The sequence below is a fragment of the Chaetodon auriga genome, chromosome 22 (assembly GCF_051107435.1).
Source record: "Chaetodon auriga isolate fChaAug3 chromosome 22, fChaAug3.hap1, whole genome shotgun sequence".
Lineage (NCBI taxonomy): Eukaryota > Metazoa > Chordata > Actinopteri > Chaetodontiformes > Chaetodontidae > Chaetodon > Chaetodon auriga.
The window spans coordinates 14,351,653-14,372,027 of record NC_135095.1 but is presented as its reverse complement, the minus strand read 5'-3'; the positions used below and the strand labels follow the sequence as shown (position 1 = coordinate 14,372,027).

At 42.7% G+C, this 20,375-nt stretch overlaps 1 protein-coding gene across 4 annotated transcripts; it reads left to right on the top strand.

Moving 5' to 3' along the window:
• Window positions 1–908: 908 nt before the first annotated feature.
• pacsin2 (protein kinase C and casein kinase substrate in neurons 2) lies at window positions 909–20,152 on the top strand. 4 transcript variants are annotated; one of them, XM_076722289.1, is made up of 11 exons: window positions 909–1,047; window positions 7,996–8,087; window positions 8,369–8,525; window positions 8,718–8,953; window positions 10,454–10,609; window positions 11,087–11,262; window positions 11,366–11,486; window positions 13,530–13,660; window positions 16,797–16,940; window positions 17,997–18,178; window positions 18,260–20,152. In XM_076722289.1, the coding sequence occupies exons 2-11, from the start codon at window positions 8,031–8,033 to the stop codon at window positions 18,370–18,372; spliced, it is 1,473 nt and encodes a 490-aa protein (XP_076578404.1). In that variant the 5' UTR covers window positions 909–1,047; window positions 7,996–8,030; the 3' UTR covers window positions 18,373–20,152. The 4 variants fall into 4 exon arrangements, with proteins under 4 accessions (XP_076578404.1, XP_076578405.1, XP_076578402.1 ...); XM_076722290.1 differs by lacking the exon at window positions 16,797–16,940; XM_076722287.1 differs by lacking the exons at window positions 17,997–18,178; window positions 18,260–20,152 and having other exon boundaries at window positions 16,797–17,405.
• The last annotated feature ends 223 nt before the right edge of the window (window positions 20,153–20,375 follow it).

The window sequence follows — 20,375 nt, the reverse complement described above, 5'->3', positions numbered from 1 at the left end:
GGTTTGTAGTAATTAGTTTCTTCTGCAAATTTAAGAATATCCACTAATGAGTGTATGCTCTTAGGGATTTTAAGAGAAATCAAACTAAAACTAATTTTACTGACCCCTAGAAGCCTCTGTAGGGCCCCTGCAGGGCCCCAGACCTCGGGGAACCAGTGCTAAGGGAGCCTCAGGACAAAGTAACTAGAAAAACTTTTCAAGGGATGTGACGTCAGACAGCCGCGCCTCTCCACTGTTTGCATAAAGCGGGCCGGTTTGGTATACGGCAAAATCGGAAGAGAGTAGATTTCAAAATAAAGATTTCAACACTTGCCTGACACTTCATGGCGTCGCTCAGCAGTGGCTTCCATAGCTTCAACAGGCATTATCTCAGTACCAGAACCCCTACATATACTGTCTATGTACTTAAGTTATATAGCTATACAACAATGTAGAAATACTCCATTACAACAAGCAAAAGACATCCTATGTCTTTATGTATTATTTTATTTGATTATTGTTACTGAACTACTAGGTAGTATTTTAATGTTGTAACCAGTCAAGGTGAAACTACAACTATTAAACTATTATATAACTACTATTATATATACTCTGAGACAGTTTATTCTGTATGCATCATATTTTCTAAGGTGATCACATGTTTTCTAAGTAAAACCTCTATCTTCAAATTAAGTAGCAACTATAACTGTTACAATTGTGGAGAAAAGACTTAAATTCCTACTTGGATATAGAAATACTGAAGTAAAATCCAATTACCTCAAAACTGTACTTAACTACAGTCCATGTACTTATTTATTTTAGAACATTTGTGAGGTGTTTTAGAAATTCAAACGCTTATCTTCTTTGCTGCTGGTCTTATTTTGAAATTACTTATACCGGATGTGCTGCGCCACACTGCGGGTAAGTGACGGCTGTGTCAGTCACCAGTCAATAGATGGTGCCGCTGCTGAGCAGAAAAACGGGCGTTAAGATTTGTAAATTGGCACCAACAGGAGAATTAACTCTTCAATTAAATCTAAACCAGCAAGAGGAATAAACCTGTACCGGGTAAGCTTAAACCAAAACTTTTACGTTGTACCTTCTAACTTTTTACGAAAGGGGCTGTGGCTAATTCGCTAACAGTAGAGCTACTTAGTGGCTAACGTTGAAGTTAACTTACTTCCCGATGGGAGACGCTTGGTAACGTTACTGCGGTGTTCATAAAAACTGAAAATGATTTAATTGAGAAAAACCTACATTAGCGGCGGTGCTTGCGTGATTTCAGATGTGGAATTAAATATAAAAATGATATTTAACTAGTTCACCGACTGTATCTACAAAACGGTTGCAGTAACTTCAGGGTATTAAAAGTCCAAAGACATGCTAAGCTAGCACCGTTAGGTCGTAGTTTACAACGTGCTGCTGTAGTTTATTAACATCGCATTTTGGTTGTTATGAACCAGCTGAACTCATGTAGTTGCCTCAAGACGTTTTGCCCTAGCTGTCTAGTTTTCACAGACTACAGACCAGTGTTTCATTGCATGGAGTGATAAAGGGCGGGGCAGGTTTCGCAAGTAAAGATAACCCCTGGTTTGTGTCATATCATGCTGCATGGTTACGCTCACAACAATACACGATTTTGTCATTTTCAATGGAGAGAGACGCATCAGTTCCTGCTGGCAGCCTGGTTTCGTTTCAGGGCTGCCCCGTGCTCCGTGCTCGGTTCAGCCGGTTTCTTGTTTTTTTTTTTATTTGCGCAGTGCCAGCTGGCTGCCAAGTTCAGTCCTGACTCCTGCACTGTACATTTAACCCAAGCTGCATGCACACACAGCATTTAGAGCATTTACAGTCAAATCCGTGTCCACACGAGACCATTAATCACGTGAGGCAGGGAACAGGGAACCTTCTGGGCATGACAAACAGCCATGATATTGTCATGAATCAGTGGAAGAAATCAGTCATCACAGTCATGCAGCTGGGATACCTACACATGCTTGGTGACTGTATATCTGCATCTGGTTTGTTAGGAGAGTAGTGTTGTCAGGGTAAAGCAGTAGTGAAAGCTCTGTGAAAAATCCTATAGTTCCTAGTTTCTGGGGGGCCATGTGAACTGATTGCGCCGTCACAGAACCGAGCTAAACTTAGAAAGGGTATTCCAGTTTATCCTGCAGGCACTGTTCTCCATTTAGAGGGATCTGTAGCACACATGAAGCAGTTACAGGGACATGAGCCGCTGTCCAGCAGAATTCAGTTCATGCAGCCTGCCAGCATGAGTGAGCGTCAGCTAATCTGTGAAAGCTTATTTCACTAAGTTAATCACAGATCTGGCCCCCCAAAATCACTGAATTTGCTATTATAGTGGAAATATTTAATCCCACTCTGAAATGTGATTATTTGCTGGCTGCTTTGCTGATGATAAACCGAATATGTTTAGATTTTGGATCCTAAACTTGAGCAGTCTCTCTTTGTCTAGGGTTTATATTAGTGAAAACTGGGTTTTGAGATTGTCAGTCAGACAAAACAAAGCATTTGAAAGCATCACCTTGTTTTCTCAGATATTTTAATGAGCATTTTTCTGACACTTCATAGACTAAACGATTAATTTCTAATGAAAATATGTGTTAGTTGCAGCCCTTATTCACAGCTGTTTGGTTCTTTTAAATCCAGTAAGCAGCTCCAGAAAGTTTCAAACGCTGAAGCCAAGTTTTAGGCTCCTCTGTGCTCTCTGTCTCTGTGAAAGAATTTGCTAATGTGTACATAGCACATGAGTTGTGTTCACGGCACTTTCCTGAAAAGTCTGCAGCTTTAAATGCATCACATGAGACTCTGCGTGCAGGACAGGGGCTTCCACAGGAAAAAGTGCCTGACGGTTACGTCAGGATCTCCCCTTCCCTGTCATGTAATACCGAATTTCCCTCCATTATGTTCCTCTCTATGCTGCTGGTGTGTCCTGTGGAAAATGCCTGAAAGTGTGGAACAAATGCCATTGTTTTTCCTCAACCATGGAGCATGGGGTTTTTGAGCAGGCGGACTGGTCAGTTATGTTGAGGCTACAGTTGACCTGGTGTTGATGGACCAACGGCTTCATTGTCTGGTGTTTTGGAACCTCTTAACCACAGTGTGAAGCTCGGTCAGTGATCTTTATAAGGCCTGGATAGGTGGGAGTCAGTACTCCACATTCGAAATGTCCCATCCGTGTGAGATCAGCAGTCCTGTGCAGCTGTTGAGCTCACATGAGGAAGGAGGGCAGAGGTGATTGACTGACAGGGAAAGAAAATCAAGGCCATGACCTGTGATTGCCATGGAAACTTCTGACCTTCAAGCTTGTGTGCAAGCGTGCACCGACAGAGAAAGAAGCAAAGGAATGATTGTATTTTTTCTCTCATAGCTCAGTCGGGATTTAGCAATGTCCTGCTGTGAAACCGCAATATTGAAGGGATAGATCAGCTCAGCTGCAGTCCCTGCCTGTGAGATATTGCAGCCGTTTTATGCAACAAAGGAAGGAAATGGAAACAGACAAAAAAAAAAAAATCACCCCCGGTCAGAGAAGCAATTTTCATGTGATTAAGACATCAAGGCATTGCACAGGATTTTTTAAAGCTTGCTTGTTATGTAATGGTGCTGTCTTTCAATCCCAATGATCACGTTACTGTTCCTGAGGCAAAGGTCTTCACTTTGGAGCTGCAACAGTGAGTCAGTAGACTTTATCTGCAACTATTTTAATAATCCATTAATCGTTGTCGCTACTTCTTTAAGCAAAAATGCCAAAAATTCTCTGTTTGCAGTTTCTCCAATTTGACCATTTGCTGTTTCTCTGTCATTCTTCATAACAAAAACAAGGCATCTGGGGACATCAACAAGGAACATGTGATTGGCATTTTTCACAATTTACTGACATTTTTAACAGTAAATAAAGAAAATAGTCTGCAGATTAATTGATTATGAAAATAATGGTTGGAAACAGCTGGATAAAAAAAGGGACTAGTAGATTCCTAAATCAAGTCATGCACTCTCATTTAGAGAAAACCTGTGAGCATAGCAGGTTCTTGCTTACATTGCCATCATGCCGATAAGGCTGGGAGGTCACAGTATTGGCAGAAAACCAAGTATGACCCAGCAGCAAACCTCAGGATACTCCACTTGCTGTGCACACTTTCCAGAAGTTACTGATTACTTGACCAGCCAGACTGAAGCAGAATGAAATGTTGAGATTGTGTGACATTAGTCCGGCGATGTCCTTGCCTATAACTCTGCTGATAAACGTTTGTTCTGTAGTGAAAAAGCACCACTCGGGTTGTTTTCCTACTTTTCACCCACTAACAAAAACATACACGGCTTCAGGACAGGTATGCATGTCCCTGTCAGCCGAGTATGCGCTCATCTCTCAGGTCTGTGTATCCTGTTGTTTCCTGCTCCATAGCTCCATTCTTGACGCCGTTTCGGAGTGACAACCTCCAGAGCTCTCTGAGAAACATAAACACGGGGGAATAGACAGTTTTCTGGTGGTTTGTGGGGAAGAATATACTCTTGTACTGGGGCTTATATTTCCAACGTTTTGCATACCTTGTCTCTTCCTTTGGTTGCGTCCTCTTTTCCAGTTCTCCCCTCCCTGCGCCGGTTGGAAAGGTCATTGGCAGCTCATGTGTCTGTTACTTAGACGTGACTCAGGTCTTCTCGTTTCCAGCAGCACAGTACAGTTAGCTTTCATGTGCTTTTAATACCCCACATCTCTGGCTTTTGCTGTCTCAGTATCTTGCCACTTGTCACCTGTTGCAGGCAGCTGCCGCTCTCAGAATCATTATCCCCAATATCAACAAACTACTGATATTTGTTAATCCTGCATGAACTTTGTTTCCAGAATGAGCCGGATGAGTCGTGACAGTGTGGGAACTTGCTTAACTTGCCAAGGTTCAGTTTGGGCATGGTAGCATTGAGGAATGCATTTGTTCACTTCTATCTTCGGCTGTTGTCCGCAGCTAAATTCCAGCATGCTCGGTACATTCGCTTATCAGACTTTCATTGTTGTGTTCGATTACATAACCACTAAGCCTGTAATCTAAGAACCCCAATTCTGCCAGGTTTCTACATACTTGATGAAATCATGCATTTGTTGACAGGAAAGAAACAGATTTATGTGTTTATTTGTCACTTTAAATTTAGATGACAAAAACACGATGCTGCACGGTAATTTCTTCCATCTCAACGTTCTCTACAAATTCTCCCATGTGGGTTTTTCTTGGTTGTGCATAGCAGCTCGTGGCGTTCCAGCATTCTCCTCTGGAGTGACAGACTGAGTGGACTTCAGACCTCGACTTAGTCAACAGTATTGTTTACAGTTCTGGGTCAAGCCTCGTTCAATTGTTTAACGCAGTCCTCGTGTCCTACAGAGCCAAGGGTGTGCAGATGGCTGTTCCTGTTTGCTGCTGATTGCATCACGCCTGGGAGAGAGCTTTTGTGATGAAGGAATTCCCAATTAATAGTTCTGACTTAAGAAGTCTTTCCTGTAGATCACTGAAATTGTCATTTCTTTAAACAGATTTTATGCTGTTCTGCTTATGCTGCTGGTGAACGTTTGCAGTCAGCAGTGTTTAATGTCAGATGAGTTGTTGCCATGTTTAGAAAAGATATTCATGGCTCGTTCCATTTGTCCCTTGTGTGTCAGTCTCTTGTGCTGCAGCAGTGATTGGTGAAAGACGAATATGAACAGCTGGTAGGGAAACGCAGAAGGGACAAGAGGACAACGCTGGGCTGGAGAGTGTGTGATTTTTCATGATGAGAAATTGACTTCTATTGTTTTCCTTCCTCTATTACACACACATGTAATGTTTGATGGATCGCACCAGTGATAAATTGTTGTCCATTGCAATGCTCATGAGGCCTTGAGGCAACAGAAAACTTTGGACCACTGCCCTGTACATATACAATATTTTATTTTTTTTCATATATTTTTTTTTGTGTGTGTGTGTGAGAATCATATAAGAAAAAACCAAGAAAGCAGACAAGTTCACACACAGTTATGTCTATTACCAAGGCTATCTTTCATGAGCAAGTTGAGTAAAATTAAACATATGGTTGGCCCCAGAAATGCTGACAGACATCTATTTGCGTGGATGTGGTTGTGTGTGTACTTGTGTGTGTTTGACAGTTTGACTGACCTGATTGTAAACTACAAACACAGTTAAAGGGAGGATTGTTCCCCAGCTAGCAGTGATCACAATACTAGCCTCTGTCCAAGTCCTGCCATGGAGGGCACGGGCCATTGACCACCGGCCAGCACACACACACACACACACACACACACACACACACACACACACACACTAAGCGCCAGCCCTCATCCTCTCGCTGTCTCCCTCAGCTGAAAGAGGCCCTCTGTGTTCACACTTAGCGCTAAAATGCATCTTCTGGACAGCTTCAGATTAATGATGGGTGTTTCGACAGATGTTGCTGTCTGAATGAGTGTAGCTGACTGTCCGTTGAGTTAATTGTTTCAGGTTTGAGGTTAATTTTTAAACTTGAAAATATTGATCAGATGTCACCAAAAACCAAATCAAGTGATCTTCAAGGGATCCTTTTTGTCATCTCGTGTAGATATCTGTATTGTGTCAGAAAGCCTCTATCACTTGAGTGTGAACACAAATGCCCCTCTGAGTAGATTATTAGCCTTTTGAACTTCTCGCTTGCTAAAAAAAAACCCAAACAAGGTCGATTAGTTTTTTCATCCTCTGGCTTGCTGCATGGCTGAGCACTGGGGTTGCAACCCTTTTCATAGTCAGTGAAATTATCAATAATTCTATAAGCAGTGACTCAGCCATGTAGTCTGTTAATCATGAAAGTTATTTTTGATTAATCTTCTCTTAAATGACTCATCGATAACTTGTTGTGGCTCTTTGTAGTTTTCCCCTCCTGGTTGTGGTTGAGGTTTTCAGAGAGGTGCAACTGAATGTGAGCTGGAAAGTAAAATCTGATCTCGAGCTGTCACTCGAGATGCATTCGAGACGACTTCTGATGCCTGCAGTCTGTCCCGGCTGGACGTCACCACAGCCTGAATATATATATATATATATATATATATATGGTTACCAGATGCTAGACCTGAACAGGGCCAGTCAGAGCTGTAGAGAGAGGAGACGCTGCAGGCTGATGGAGAAGGGAGGAGAAGAGTGAGCAGAGAGGAGAAGGAGGATGGAGCAGAGGAATAAAGAGAGACTGTTTGCAGGGCTGTTGAGTTTGAAATGATGGACACAGGGAGGGGGTAACAGAGGACTGACTGTCGGACCCGTCTGAAGGAAACGGAAGCTGCCCACTGAGTGCCTCTTGACACTTTCTTATTCTCTATCTCTGTCAGAATCTCTCACTCTCTCACACACACACACATATACAGTTTAGAGACTCGGTGTGCTGCCAGCAACCACTGTGGTTTGAGTTTGTCATGTGTTTAGCGCAGTGAGGTTATAGAAATGTCTGAAAACAACCACCTGCTGTCTAGATTATTAAACCAGATCACACACTTTCATTCCCCCTCCGTTTTCATACCTCTCACTTCTCTGAACTGTTTCTTTTCTTACTCACAGTATTCACGCTCTTATCAGCGTCTGATCCACACCTGTAGTCTCTGAGGAGTGCTGGTGTGACAGAATGATAAAGTTGGCTCGACCTTGTTGTCCTTCAACTGTTGGTTTCACACTACATATGATGAGAACAAGTCAGACAGTGTGTAAAAGATGTGTCTCACTTCCATTTTTCTGTATATATTTAATAACTAAGCTGTCTTAAGTGCTGTCTTGTTCCGTGCTGTAAGCATGGGAGGAGGAAAATAAAACTATTTATCTGTTTTACAGTTGATAAATAGTTGATTTTATGGTTAATTTTTCTCTGCTAAATATTAATTGACCACTAATTAACCTTTTTTCTACGTTCTTAAAACTTGTATCCCTTAAGAGTAGCCAGGAATCTAAGAGGGTGTTTTAATTACCTTCATTCATTAACACATTTGTTTTATGTGTTTTTTTCTAGGCCCTACGCACTGAGTGTAACTCAGGGCAGCAGCGATGTCAGGCTCCTACGATGACTCCATGATCGATGTCTCCAGTGACAGCTTCTGGGAGGTGAGGCGCATTAAATCCTTTACACCACCTGCCCTTAAATCCAGGACAACAGTTCTTCCGCAGTGAATGCTTGTTGCTGAAAACTGCTGTGTTGAGATTTACATCCCAGCAGCAACTGATGAAATAAGTAGAATAAATCCAATGAATATAACAACTTTGCCGCAACACGTCTGCAACACAAAAGTGCTGCTGCAGATCATTAAAAAGAAACTATTAAGCCAATAACGTTGTTGTGCTCTCTGTCTGTTTTCTCTGTTTGTGTCTCTGTTGCCTGTTCTCAGGTTGGTAACTACAAGCGAACAGTGAAACGGGTAGACGATGGCAACCGACTGTGCAACGATCTGATGAACTGCCTCCATGAGCGGGCACGCATTGAAAAGTCCTACGCACAGCAGCTCACAGAGTGGGGGAAGCGCTGGCGGCAACTCATAGAAAAAGGTTGGAATATTATATTTAAAATGTCAGCAATAGGAGAAAGAGTCCCGGTCATTGTGCTCGCTGCTCTCTTAGGGGCAATGCGTTTAAACCACAACACTGTGCTCATGCAAAACACAAACAGATGTGATTTTTCCATAACCCCTCAAAGCTTGACATTCACAGACTCTGACTGGTAAATATCTCTTTCCTCAGGCCCTCAGTATGGTACGCTGGAGCGGGCGTGGTCGGCTCTGTGCACGGAGGCGGAGAAGGTGAGCGAGCTCCACATGGAGGTGAAAGCAGCACTGATGGGGGAAGACTATGAGAAGCTGAAGAACTGGCAGAGAGACGCCTACCACAAACAGATGATCGGCGGCTTCAAAGAGACTAAAGAGGCTGACGACGGCTTCCGCAAGGCTCAGAAGCCGTGGGCAAAGAAACTCAAAGAGGTTTGGATCTCAGACTTGTCAGGAGCTCGCAGGATACTTAAGCAGTATGATGTGTTGTGTAGTGGTAGCACCTTTTTAGAGACATTTCTATCAAACTGCCAACTAGTTACCACAAGGAAGTCATTTTTCAAGTCACTGTTTACAGCCAATTTTACCCTTCAGTTCACATGATTACATGTTACTGACTCACTGGTGTTTTCTTCCATGACTACCTGCCTGCTAAACAACAGCAGAGCAGAGCAGAACCACAAGCGCAACTTCTTAATCTTGGATAAGAAGCTGTTGCCAAACATTAGCCGCAGTGTGCCATTTAGTGTATCCTGTAGTTCTTTGACTGTCAGTAAAAAGGGAGGAAACACAGAGAGCTTTCAGGGTGAGGATGCCTCTTAGTTCAAAGTCAGGTCAGTGTATTTCCTACGTTGCTTTCATTTTAGCAGCCTGCTTGCTCTGCAGTACACAAAGCCCTTACGTTTCTCTGCACGCATATATAGGACTGTGCACATGCAAGTGTTTGTATGTTCAAAGCCACTGGACGTTTCGCAACTCCCAGGCCAAACCCCCCCCCCCCATTTCCTGTGTGTGTATGATGTCACCAGGGGGTGGTGATATCCTGGCCTTGTCATTGAGCAGGGACAGAACAATACAGTTTTGTAGCCATAGTGATTTATTGATTGACCAGACAGGCAGGGACAAGTGGTAGAGGGCAGGGAGGAAATGAGGCTAATTAACTAGTCTAGAAATGAGTAGCTGACGGGGGCAGTATGTCAATAGTAGACACATACGTACATGCTAAACCAGATACAGTATGTGACTCATAGTCCTAAGCCCTCATGTGTTTTACTGGATTGACATTTTGTTTTCCGCACTCACAAATAGAGGAACACTGAAATGCCTGTTACACCAAATTGGGGAGGAGGACCGGCTGCTGCCTTTGGCTGCTCTGGCCTTGGCCCAAGCTACACTGGGCACTGCCCAAGACACTCTTCAAATAGAACTAGCATGGAAGAGTTCCTCAATACTTATCTGTTAGAGTTCTAAAATAAACAAGGTGACAGAGGAGGGTGATTTCCTGTTGTTGTAAATGCAGCCCATATAAAACTTATCAGGCACCATCACTGTTTCCATGTTTCCTCTCTTCCTTGGCCTCAAAATAACAAACTTCTGATGAATTGGTGAATGACACATAGTTCAGGCACAGACGTGAACATGTTATCAGCCTCAACAAAAGAAAATTAACTAAAATGTCCTCGAAGACTTTTCTCCGAAGTGACGGTGGGGTAGTGACATGCATGTTCATTTTGGAAACAGATGGCTATGTTTAGAATAGTTGACAACAGTTCTGTTATTAAAAGATGTTGTTGTTCATTCAATTAAAGATAGAATGCTTTCAGTGACTGACTGACTTAAATCCCTGAGTCAGACACCGATCTTTGATTGCTCTGCACAGCTGTTCTAAGTTACCTTACACGACTGCCACCATTTTATCGGTTGAATCCACAGATGGAAACAATGAAGAAGTCTTACCACTCTGCCTGCAAAGAGGAGAAGTTGGCAGCCAGCAGGGAGACCAACAGCAAACTGGAGAGCAACAACAACCCTGATGCCCAGAAGAAGCTCCAGGAAAAGGTGGAGAAGTGTCAGCAGGAGGTGCAGAAGGTAGAGCTTCCTTTGGAAAGAAGGTGTTTTATTTTGGCTTAAGAGAGTGCGACGTGCTGCTAGCCCACTCAAGGTTCAGTCTTAAATGTTCTTCGATGTAAATCCTTATAATTAGGCATACACCAACCTATTAAAGGCCTTAGTTAGGCTGCTTTATAATAGTCTTTCACTACTGGAAGAGCTTAAGTTTATCTGTTGCTTCAATGGGTGTTGACCGAAAAAGACCTACTCTGTGTGAACTAAGACTTAAGTGTGGTATTAAAGTCCATCTATGAATATCTTCCAAAATGTCAATATTTGTGCTAGCCTTGATGGGTATACGATATGTATATAGTCACAGATGTTACTGGTCTGTTAAAAAGGACATCAGCACTGTTAGAGACTGAGCTGGCAGTCTAGATACAAGTCCATCATCAGCAATTCATGTTTGTCAGTGTGATCCAGTTGTCACTTCACTTCGTCCTCGTTTTCTCCCAGACTAAAGAACGCTATGAGAAATCCCTGGAAGAACTTGACAAGTTGACCCCTCAGTATATGGAGAACATGGAGCAGGTGTTTGAGCAGTGGCAGCAGTTTGAGGAAAAACGCATCCGCTTCTTCAAAGAGCTGCTGCTGGAGGTTAAACAGCACCTGGATCTCTCCACCAATCACAGGTGAGACACAGGGTTGCTCGCTAACAAGCGCTGGTCAGACAGGCTGTTGAATGTCTGCATGTGTTGACGCTTGAGATTTCACTGTGTAATGTTGTCTCCATAGATTCCAGACAATCTACCACACGCTGGAAGACACAGTCTCTGCTACTGATGCGGAGGAGGACCTGAAATGGTTCCGGTCCAATCAAGGCCCTGGCATGCCAATGAACTGGCCCCAGTTTGAGGTACTACACCCTTGATTTAAACTAGTAAAAAAGTAGAATAAACAGAAACATGGCTAAATGTTTAATAGAGGAATGGAGGTGGAAAACCATCCAGAGTGGCTCTCAATAGTTTCCCAAAAAATGTCACAGATCCACAAACGGACATCTATCAGGTCATGGTCCCTCACTTTATTTAATCACATGAACTCTTAAGGAAGTCCCATGTTATTTAGCGAGGTAAATATGGATGAATTATTTATCTAGTGATGCTAGTATCTCCTCTTAAAGGCTGCTGGTGCTCTCCCAGGCCCAACTGTTAGAACCACAAATCAAGATGACAGCAGAAATGGATGAATAAATCATGCTGAAAAATGTTTTAGGAAAAAACACCAAGGGCAGCAGTGCCATGGTTTTTCACAGTGTTACACAGAGACCAAGCAGGAGTTACAGCCCGGTGTCATTTTTGTCATTGATGTATGTTGTTTGACAGCAGGGGTGGAAATAAGTCTTTCCTCCGTGGTCAGAGTCGCGATGAGAGGGACGTAGTTTATGTCATCTTCCCAGCAGGAGGTGAAATAAGAAAAAGAGAAGGGAAAGGAAAGCTGCATGCGTCTGCAATGCTAATTTATAGTGCCGCTGAGAGATCTTGCAGGCATAGCTGTTCCAATGAGGCGCCTTCTTCCACTTCCATCATTACCAGGCTGTTTTTCTCTCTGAGTACCGCTGTGTTTTTGAAAGGCTTTTTAAGGAAGGAATGCAGCAAGATACACGCACACGACAAAAACACTTAACCTGTCAGACAGCTCAGACACGGTAGATATCCAAAAGAAACTCGGATGGATATTGAACTAAACGCCCAAACCAATACAGCACACTTGCATCTTAATTGTTCTGCAAGCCACCAGCTCTGCATTAACCCTGCTCTGTCACCTGCTTCCCTTTCCCCATGTCTGACAGAATGTGGACTGGTCCCATCCTCGCTCCTTTAAGAGAAGGTCCATTGTAGTGAGTTCTGCATGGGAGGGCTGTTCTTCTCACAACAGCTGTGGGGGGGGGGGGGATCCTTTTTTTCCCAACAGCACTCTCACTCCTTACTGCTTCCATCTGTGTGTGTTTGTTTGAAGTGATACTGTTTGTATCTCGTTTTCAAGTTTCAAAGAATATTACCGAGACTGCAGGATGGTTACAAAGCTTGTCCCGGATATCACATTTTCTCCGTGGCACAGCTCTTACTGTTCTTTTTAACCTTTGAACTCTGACCCCTACCATATGACCCCTGCAGTACATCACATGATGCCACCATGGCCGAAATACCATTTGATCTTTAAAAGTTTGAGAGGCCTGATAAATCAGAGGGGTCAGACAGGGGTCAGGTCACACTTACTGTTGTCATCTGTCATTTATATGAGAGTGACCGTACGACTTCTGTTGATTTATTTCAGACATCTAGCTCCAACACAAAGTTGATATCATGCTGTCATGTCGTGATGGATGCTGGAAATTTCCAGTATCGTTCAAATAAGCTTTTTAAGAGTAAGTCAGTCATTGTGAGTGTAGGCTCTGTTCAACAACACTAAAAATCCAAGAATGAAACCAGTCATTTGTGGGGGGGGGAAAGCTTTTTGCAGCAAAATTTCTAAAAAGAAAACATTTCTTCTCTCTGAGCGTGTTGCTGTTCAGGTACTGGACTATCTCTTTTTCTCTGCTCTCCCTGCTTAGCCTCTGGTGGAGGGGAGACTCCTTGGTGCTGTATTTCTTTCCATCATCTGGTGGATGCTGGTCATCGTTGTGTCAGGCCTACACTGTACTATATAAACACAAAAGCATGCACAGTTTTAGAATCCAGAGTCCGTCTCACAGCCTGAGAAATGTCTTACATATTGTTGAACCGTGTTGAAGTGTGTGTATATTGCTGTGCTCATGCCTGTGACTTGTTCTCTGCTCTCTCTCCTTATTGTCTGTGAAGGCATGTTTTGAACCAAGTTCAGCCACCTAGCTGGCCAAATTTGGAACAGTTATAACTGTGATAACTGACTCTTACCTGCGTCTGTGTGTGTCCGCTAGGACTGGTCCATAGACCTGAACCGAACCCTCAGCAGACGAGAGAAGAAGAAGCCATCGGAGGGCGTCACTCTGACAGGCATCAGTCAAACTGGGTCAGACCAGCCTGTTCAGCCTGCCAAGACCAGCAGCAGGTAGATACCTGATCGCTCACTGACTCACTTTATCTGTCTCTGACAAGCACACAGAAAACTGAGCATCTGTTCGTAAATGCACACACACACACACACACACACACGCACACACGCACACACGCACACACGCACACTTATGCTTTGTCTTCATCATCCCAACTCCCTACATCGGAAGCTAATCCAGTTCACCACTCATGGCGTCGTCCCCTGAAGGAATGCTTGTAGAACATTACATAAGGGAAGCTCCGGGAGTGACGTACAGCTTTAGGACTGTTTCAGTTTGTTGGGGGAGAGTTCATCCCTGCGAGACTGCAGTCGGCTGGTACATAGTTGAAAGCGGGCCAAGAAGAATTGTGGAAATATTACTCACACACGCTGAGACCTTCATAGCATGAATATTAGTCCTGGAAAGTTCAGAGAAGTCTGGATCAGTGTTTAAGTCAAACACCTGGAGTCAGATTAACATGTTTTTGTGACAGGAAAACAGCACAGGCTTGTTCGAGATTCAAGCAAAAGGTTTTCTTCCAATTTCTTCTAAATGATTTAACCCTGTGATCATCTCGTGGCGTGTAATGGAATGCAGCCGCTCCATCCAGAGCCACTTCATGTTTGATTGGCAGTTTTTAGTCACATGATGTAATCTTTCTAAGCCAAGCCAAGAAGAGATAAGAACTCCCTTGCAGAGAAATGTGTCTTTGGTGTTGTAGCAACAGCGCTAAGAACATACAGTAACAGTGGTGCATGGAAACGGCAACAAACAGCTGATTAAAATAAAAGCTTGTCGCATTTCAGAGACACATTTGCAAAGATGTGTGTTAAGTTAAAGTGGAAAATGATCAGGATTTAGAGCGGCATTAGCTGCCATTATCTTGTCCCGTGTCCGGCCAGTCTGTTAAAATTACTCGGCCTCGACTCTTCGCATTCCTTTGCAGCTTATTTTAATACAAACACCTGCTGTCTCCATCTTTCCAGACATCAGTGGGAAGTGGCGTGTATGCAGAAGTGATGAGAGAACTAGAGGAGTGTGTTGAGGAGTCAACAAAGGGAATGTCAGGCGCGGAAAGCATTTGACCTCTGAACTTGGGAAAGTGAACTGCCTCTCCCCTAACCAGCATTAACAGCACATTGTTTCCCGACACTTCCGACATCTTTTGGCATGACTGGAGAATATTGTGTATGTACAGGGTCTGGATAGGGGAAATAATTGGTATCATCTCTCTATCGTGACTGAGCACTGACTTAGGGTCAAAAACAGGCCTCACTGTGAATGTTGTTTGACTTGGCTTGATTGAATTTTCAGTAGAATTTTATCAGCATCAAAACTTGAAAGTTTCCAGGCCCGTAGTGATTTTTTCCCTTTGTCTGAAGCTTCACTGCTCATGGTTTTAACACCCACTGGATAACACAGTAACACAGCTCCTTGAACACTTAAGTTCATAGTTATAAGGGCAGCTTTGTTTGTTGACTGAAACTCCCCAAAGTTACATTGTGCCAGACTCCCAGTGGAGCAGTGTTTGTTGTAATAACTCCTCAGGCTCAGCTCATGGCAGAGCATGGCATGACTGTGCAAACAAAGGCGTTTACATTTCTCCACTTCACACTCTCAAGGGCCAACTGCTGCTCACGGTCCAATAATTCTGTAAACAAGGAGTAGAAACCCTGCCTTTCCTCTGATACAGGTGGAGAGCCAGTGCAAGGTTTGTTCCTAGATGTGCAAAGTGACAATGGTAGGAAGTAAACTAAAGAAAGAGTTATCACCTACACAACCCAGAGCTGACAATTAAGTATTTGATGGGTCACACAGGAAGTGGCGTCATGATGTTTTGACAGCTTTGTATTAATTATCATGTGCATGCCTGCGGGTTTTAGTGGAAGCACTCAAGTCAAAACAAGTTGTTGTCACATCTTTTCTATCTGTGTTTACTTTAAAACACAGTTGTTTTGTTGACTGTTTGCACTGCCGTGTTGGTGTGACTTGTTGTTACATAGAAATACGTACAAAACCACAATTAACTTTTTTTGTTAAGCCCTGCCACCTAAGTAACTGTTAGTGTAAAGCTTTCCATCATAACATGACACATTATGCAATTTACAATGGTACTGTTAAAATTCTTAGTCTTGTATTGTAATAGTAGGTCCTTGATTTCGGACCAAAAACAATTTGGCAGGCTTGAAATGACAGCTGCCAAAGGCCTGAAGCTCTAAGTCGGCTAGTTAGCTAGTTAAGGTAATGTTAGCTTCATGAGTCGGTGGAGAACTCAGTCTCTGCCTGACTAATGTTTCCTTTTGACTCATTTTGAAAGGAGAACCCTCAAAGAGGATCTTAAATCTTAACTTAAGGATCTTAAAGCATTTGCTGGTATAATGCTGGACTGAGCCGAAGCTACATGGCTCAGCAAAGATTCTGCATCCTCACTGGATGATAATTCTCATTGAGATAAACAGTCGGCATTGTTTTTGTATTGCAGTGTACAGCCAGTTGGTCCTTGTGTTATAAGAATGATACAGAAATAACAGGTGATAGTATCATGATTGGGTATGAAAGGGTCATCCTGGAAAGGCTCAGTTGGGGTTGTACTAGAGAACATCCTTTTCCAATGATGATAAACCGATGTGTTTGGCGAATGTAATACTATCTCAGATAACTACATGGCTGAGGTTGCTGGAGTGTAAACCAATAAATCCTAAAGAGCAGTACAGATCTGCTAACGTTACCCTACAGTGTGATAGCATCCAAGACCAGCATTCAGTGAGGAAATACTGCATATGAATGCCTACTACGGTAAACTCATTAGCCGGGTATGCTAACATTTGCGGCGTACATTTAAGCAACAAAGATACCGTCCTCTTCAGAAACTGTATCAGTCTTTTAACAGTCCTCATGGCTGCTAACCTATGATTGGACAATTGCAAGTGGTCATTGTGTTTGTCTGCTGCGTCATCGTATATGCCCTTCACAGCAGGTCCACAATGTGAAAGAGTATTTGCAATTAAAAACACATGTTGACTGTCAACATCGCCATTGGCCGGCTGCATCACTCTCTGAATTTGTTCACAGGTCGCGTATGTCACAGGTGTGTCTTTATGTGTGTGTGCATGTCAGCAACCCATCTCTCACTGTGTCCCATGTTGTCAGCCTGACTGTGCCCAATAAAACAGCACCAGTGGGCTCTAACCCATTTGAAGATGACGACGATGAGGAGGAGGAGGAGGAGGAGATGGCCGTGGAGCAGCAGACCACAGTCAACCACATCAGTGTGAAAAAAGAGGAAATAAAAACGTTGGTGAACAGGAGAAAACACTCCGCAGACCCACAACCCCTCCCCCCCCCCGCCTTTTCTGTTTCCATCTTTGTTTCATGGGTCGCCTTTCTTGCCATTTCTTCGTCTCGGTTCCTTTGCTCCCTTCCTCCTTGTAACCCTCTCTCCTCCCTCAGGTGGCAGGTTGTTGTGTTGCTCTGCTGCATGGTCAGTGGAATGGCATTGCACACCAGGCCAGTGTGTGTCTGTCCTTCGCTCCTAACAGCGCCATGTCTCACAGAACATCACATGTCATGCGCATGGGGGCGCATGGGGGGGGACACACCAATAGGCTTCTGTCTTACAGTCAGATCTGAATATTGACACACATGTATATAGATGTACATGTATGAGTACATGTATGTGTGAATTCAGCCTTGGGGCGAACCATCATACTGCGTTTTTGTTGGCATAAATCAGCTTAAATGTTTACTTAATTGCAGAAGAAACGGAGTAGGTTAAAAGACACTGAATAGATCTGACTGTAAATCCTTCATGTGTGCGCCAGTGTGTGTGTTTACTGTTTTTCAACTTCTAACTCTGTCAGAGCCGAGTTCTCTCTGGTGTTTAGGTGGCTCCCTCTGTTGGCCGTTCAGGTTCAAACCCAATCACACGTTCGCCACAGTGATTCATCTTGCTTGGTCTCATGTTGCTGTATTTTCCACGTGCCTCTTCATATGTAGTCATGTCGTTTTGTTGCATTGCCTTCCCTCAGCATTGTGCGCACTCTCACTTGATCTTGGAGTGTCGTCAAATCGACTTTTAAATCACTTGTCATGCTGCCTGAACCGAACGCTTGCTTCGCAGCATTGATGCCATAAGTAAGCATGTTTTCCTCTTGTTTAGAACTGAAGGGAGGAAGTTTTCAGGACGGATCACAAAGCTGTCCCACTATATTTTGTTTATGTGTTTTTACTTTACTTGTTGTGATATTTATTTTTCTCACTTTTGTCCCTGCTTCATCCCGTCAATGCACAAGGCCCTGAGATAAAAATAAGAACGCATTTTCTAAGTGGCTCTTTTGTCTGTCCATCCAGTGCGGGCAGTGTGGAGAAGACTGCAGACTGGTCGGATGAAGACACAGGTGGTAACCCTTTCTCCTCAAACGGTGATGGGAATCCATTTGAAGATGAGCCAGCTTCTCCAGTCATATCTGTGCCTGTCAGAGCCCTCTACGACTATGAAGGACAGGAGCAGGATGAGCTGAGCTTCAAAGCAGGTAAGCAGCAAGAGTGGTGTGAAAGACTCACAAGAGGTTTCTGCAGAACAATCATTCACCCCTTCCTCCTCCTTTCTCCAGGGGAGGAGTTCACCAAAATTGGTGAAGAAGATGATCAGGGTTGGTGCAAAGGCCGGCTCAAGGACGGACAAACTGGCCTCTATCCTGCTAACTATGTGGAAAACATCCAGTAATGAATCATCACAAATGAATAAATGTGAAGAAAGAAGAAAGGGGTGCGTTGCAAAATGACAGTGCGGCTGGAAACGAGAAGGCTCTGCGTTATTTTCAACCTTTCTCTCCCTGTTGGCGAGGACTGGACTGGTGTGGGAGTAAGACAGAGAAGAGAAGAGAAGTCGGAGATCATAAAAGGACCACTCGAGATGTTGACGCTTGCCACAGATTGACCCTCAGAAAATACAGAGATGGAAATTGACCACAAGTTTCCCGATGATTCCAAGCGAGGAAGATCACAGAGAAAAATTGCTGTCGTTGTAAGATATGTTACTTAGAATCCCATTTATGCTGTTACAAAAATAATAGCTTTTCAAATATATATCAGATAAGATTCAATGAAATTTATGTGTGAATTTATATATTGTTTAAATGAAACACTGGGATGACAGTCTGACAAATCGCCTTGCAATGTTACATGCAGCCTTAATATGCAAGCCACTATGGATTCGTATGGGTTCATTAAGGGAGATGACCCTCTTTGTATCTGTTTTAGGTTTAAAACCATTTTGGCCTGTTAGAATCCAGTCCATACATGTTCTTTGTTCCTTGTTTTTGACAAAGCAGATCCTTATATTGAGATTTTGGTGTCAGATTTAACTTGATTTTAAAGTAGTGCTTACATTGTTCTGTCATTCCTTTTCAGGGTTTTGTTTTTCCACTCAGTTCATTAACTGTTCTGGTTATTTTATAAGGAATGACAAAGTTCAGTAGAGCCGTATTATATGACGTAGTCCTCATTTAATTCACAGTGGTTATGTTCCTCGTGTCACTGCAATTGAATGTATATTCACTGATTGTACTTTCTCACTTATTGATTGTTCAGTTTTGCTGATGTTTTTTTTTTTTTTTTGCAACCACTGACCCCTTAACCCCCTGAGCACCTCTCCCTCACACAGATCCCTCTGCTTTCTGTTGATAGTAGATGATCGTACCATATGGGTTATTTTTCATGCAACACTGAACGTTTTTCACAAAGGTTTATCTCACTTGAATCTGTTTTTTTTTTTCCTCTCGCTTCTTGTTAAATGTCGTTGCATAAGTATATTACAAGTTATAGCAATAAAACAGCAGCCGAGCACGGCGTTCCATACGTGCATGTAAATAGCCGGGATGAAACATATTAGAACAAATAAAGCATCAGGATCAGATGATATGTAGTTGGAAATTGATGATTGTTAATTTATGATGCCACAAGTGCTTTTGATCTACTCTTGTTAGAATGCTGTGACTGAGAATCAGTTTGTATAGTAATTGAATATTTTATGGCAAATATCCCTTGAATCTGTTATTTTGTTGTATTTGTAAATATGATCATTTGTGTCTCTTCACAGAGGGCCATACTCATTGACTGAAACATCAAATACCATGTGAATAACTGTTAATTTTCTCTTCGGAGTTATGACATGAATGGATATGCCTGATTTCATGAGCTTAATACTTGTTTTGATCATCAAGTGTTTTATTTGGCTGCCGATAAACTGCAGACTTTTCACATGTGCAAGCTCGAAATTTATGAATTGCCCAATGTATCAGTGAAATGAAAGATGCTTCTCGGTTCCTTCAACTGCAGCACGAGAGGAAGATGAATTTTCTTGTCTTTAATAATAGTGAGAAATGAGATGTTTTGCCATGTTTTCAGGGCATGCTGTCGTCAAAATGCAGCAACAGTTGTACTTGCACAGTAAGGTTTGTAAATGTTGTCCCACAACATAATAAATGAATTTATCTGAAAAAATATTTTCTTTGTCTTGTACTAATGTCTTGTTCTAATATTTATTATTTTAGATTACACCAAACTTAACCACTGAATCCTACAAGTGGTGGAAGTTTGTACAACTTTATGATTCACTTACACTATTTATTTGTGAGATTCTGTATGTATAAAATATTTTTTACTTCACATTTGTCTATTTGTGGTTAGTATCTAAATACATCCATGTTCCAACTCATTGGCAGTAAT

Bases quoted from the DNA above. Each gene is read 5' to 3' on its own strand.
- pacsin2 (XM_076722287.1), top strand. From the start codon at position 8,031: ATGTCAGGCTCCTACGATGACTCCATGATCGATGTCTCCAGTGACAGC. The intron at 8,088-8,368 runs GTGAGGCGCATT...GCCTGTTCTCAG, and splicing joins CCAGTGACAGCTTCTGGGAG to GTTGGTAACTACAAGCGAAC. The intron at 11,263-11,365 runs GTGAGACACAGG...TTGTCTCCATAG, and splicing joins GATCTCTCCACCAATCACAG to ATTCCAGACAATCTACCACA.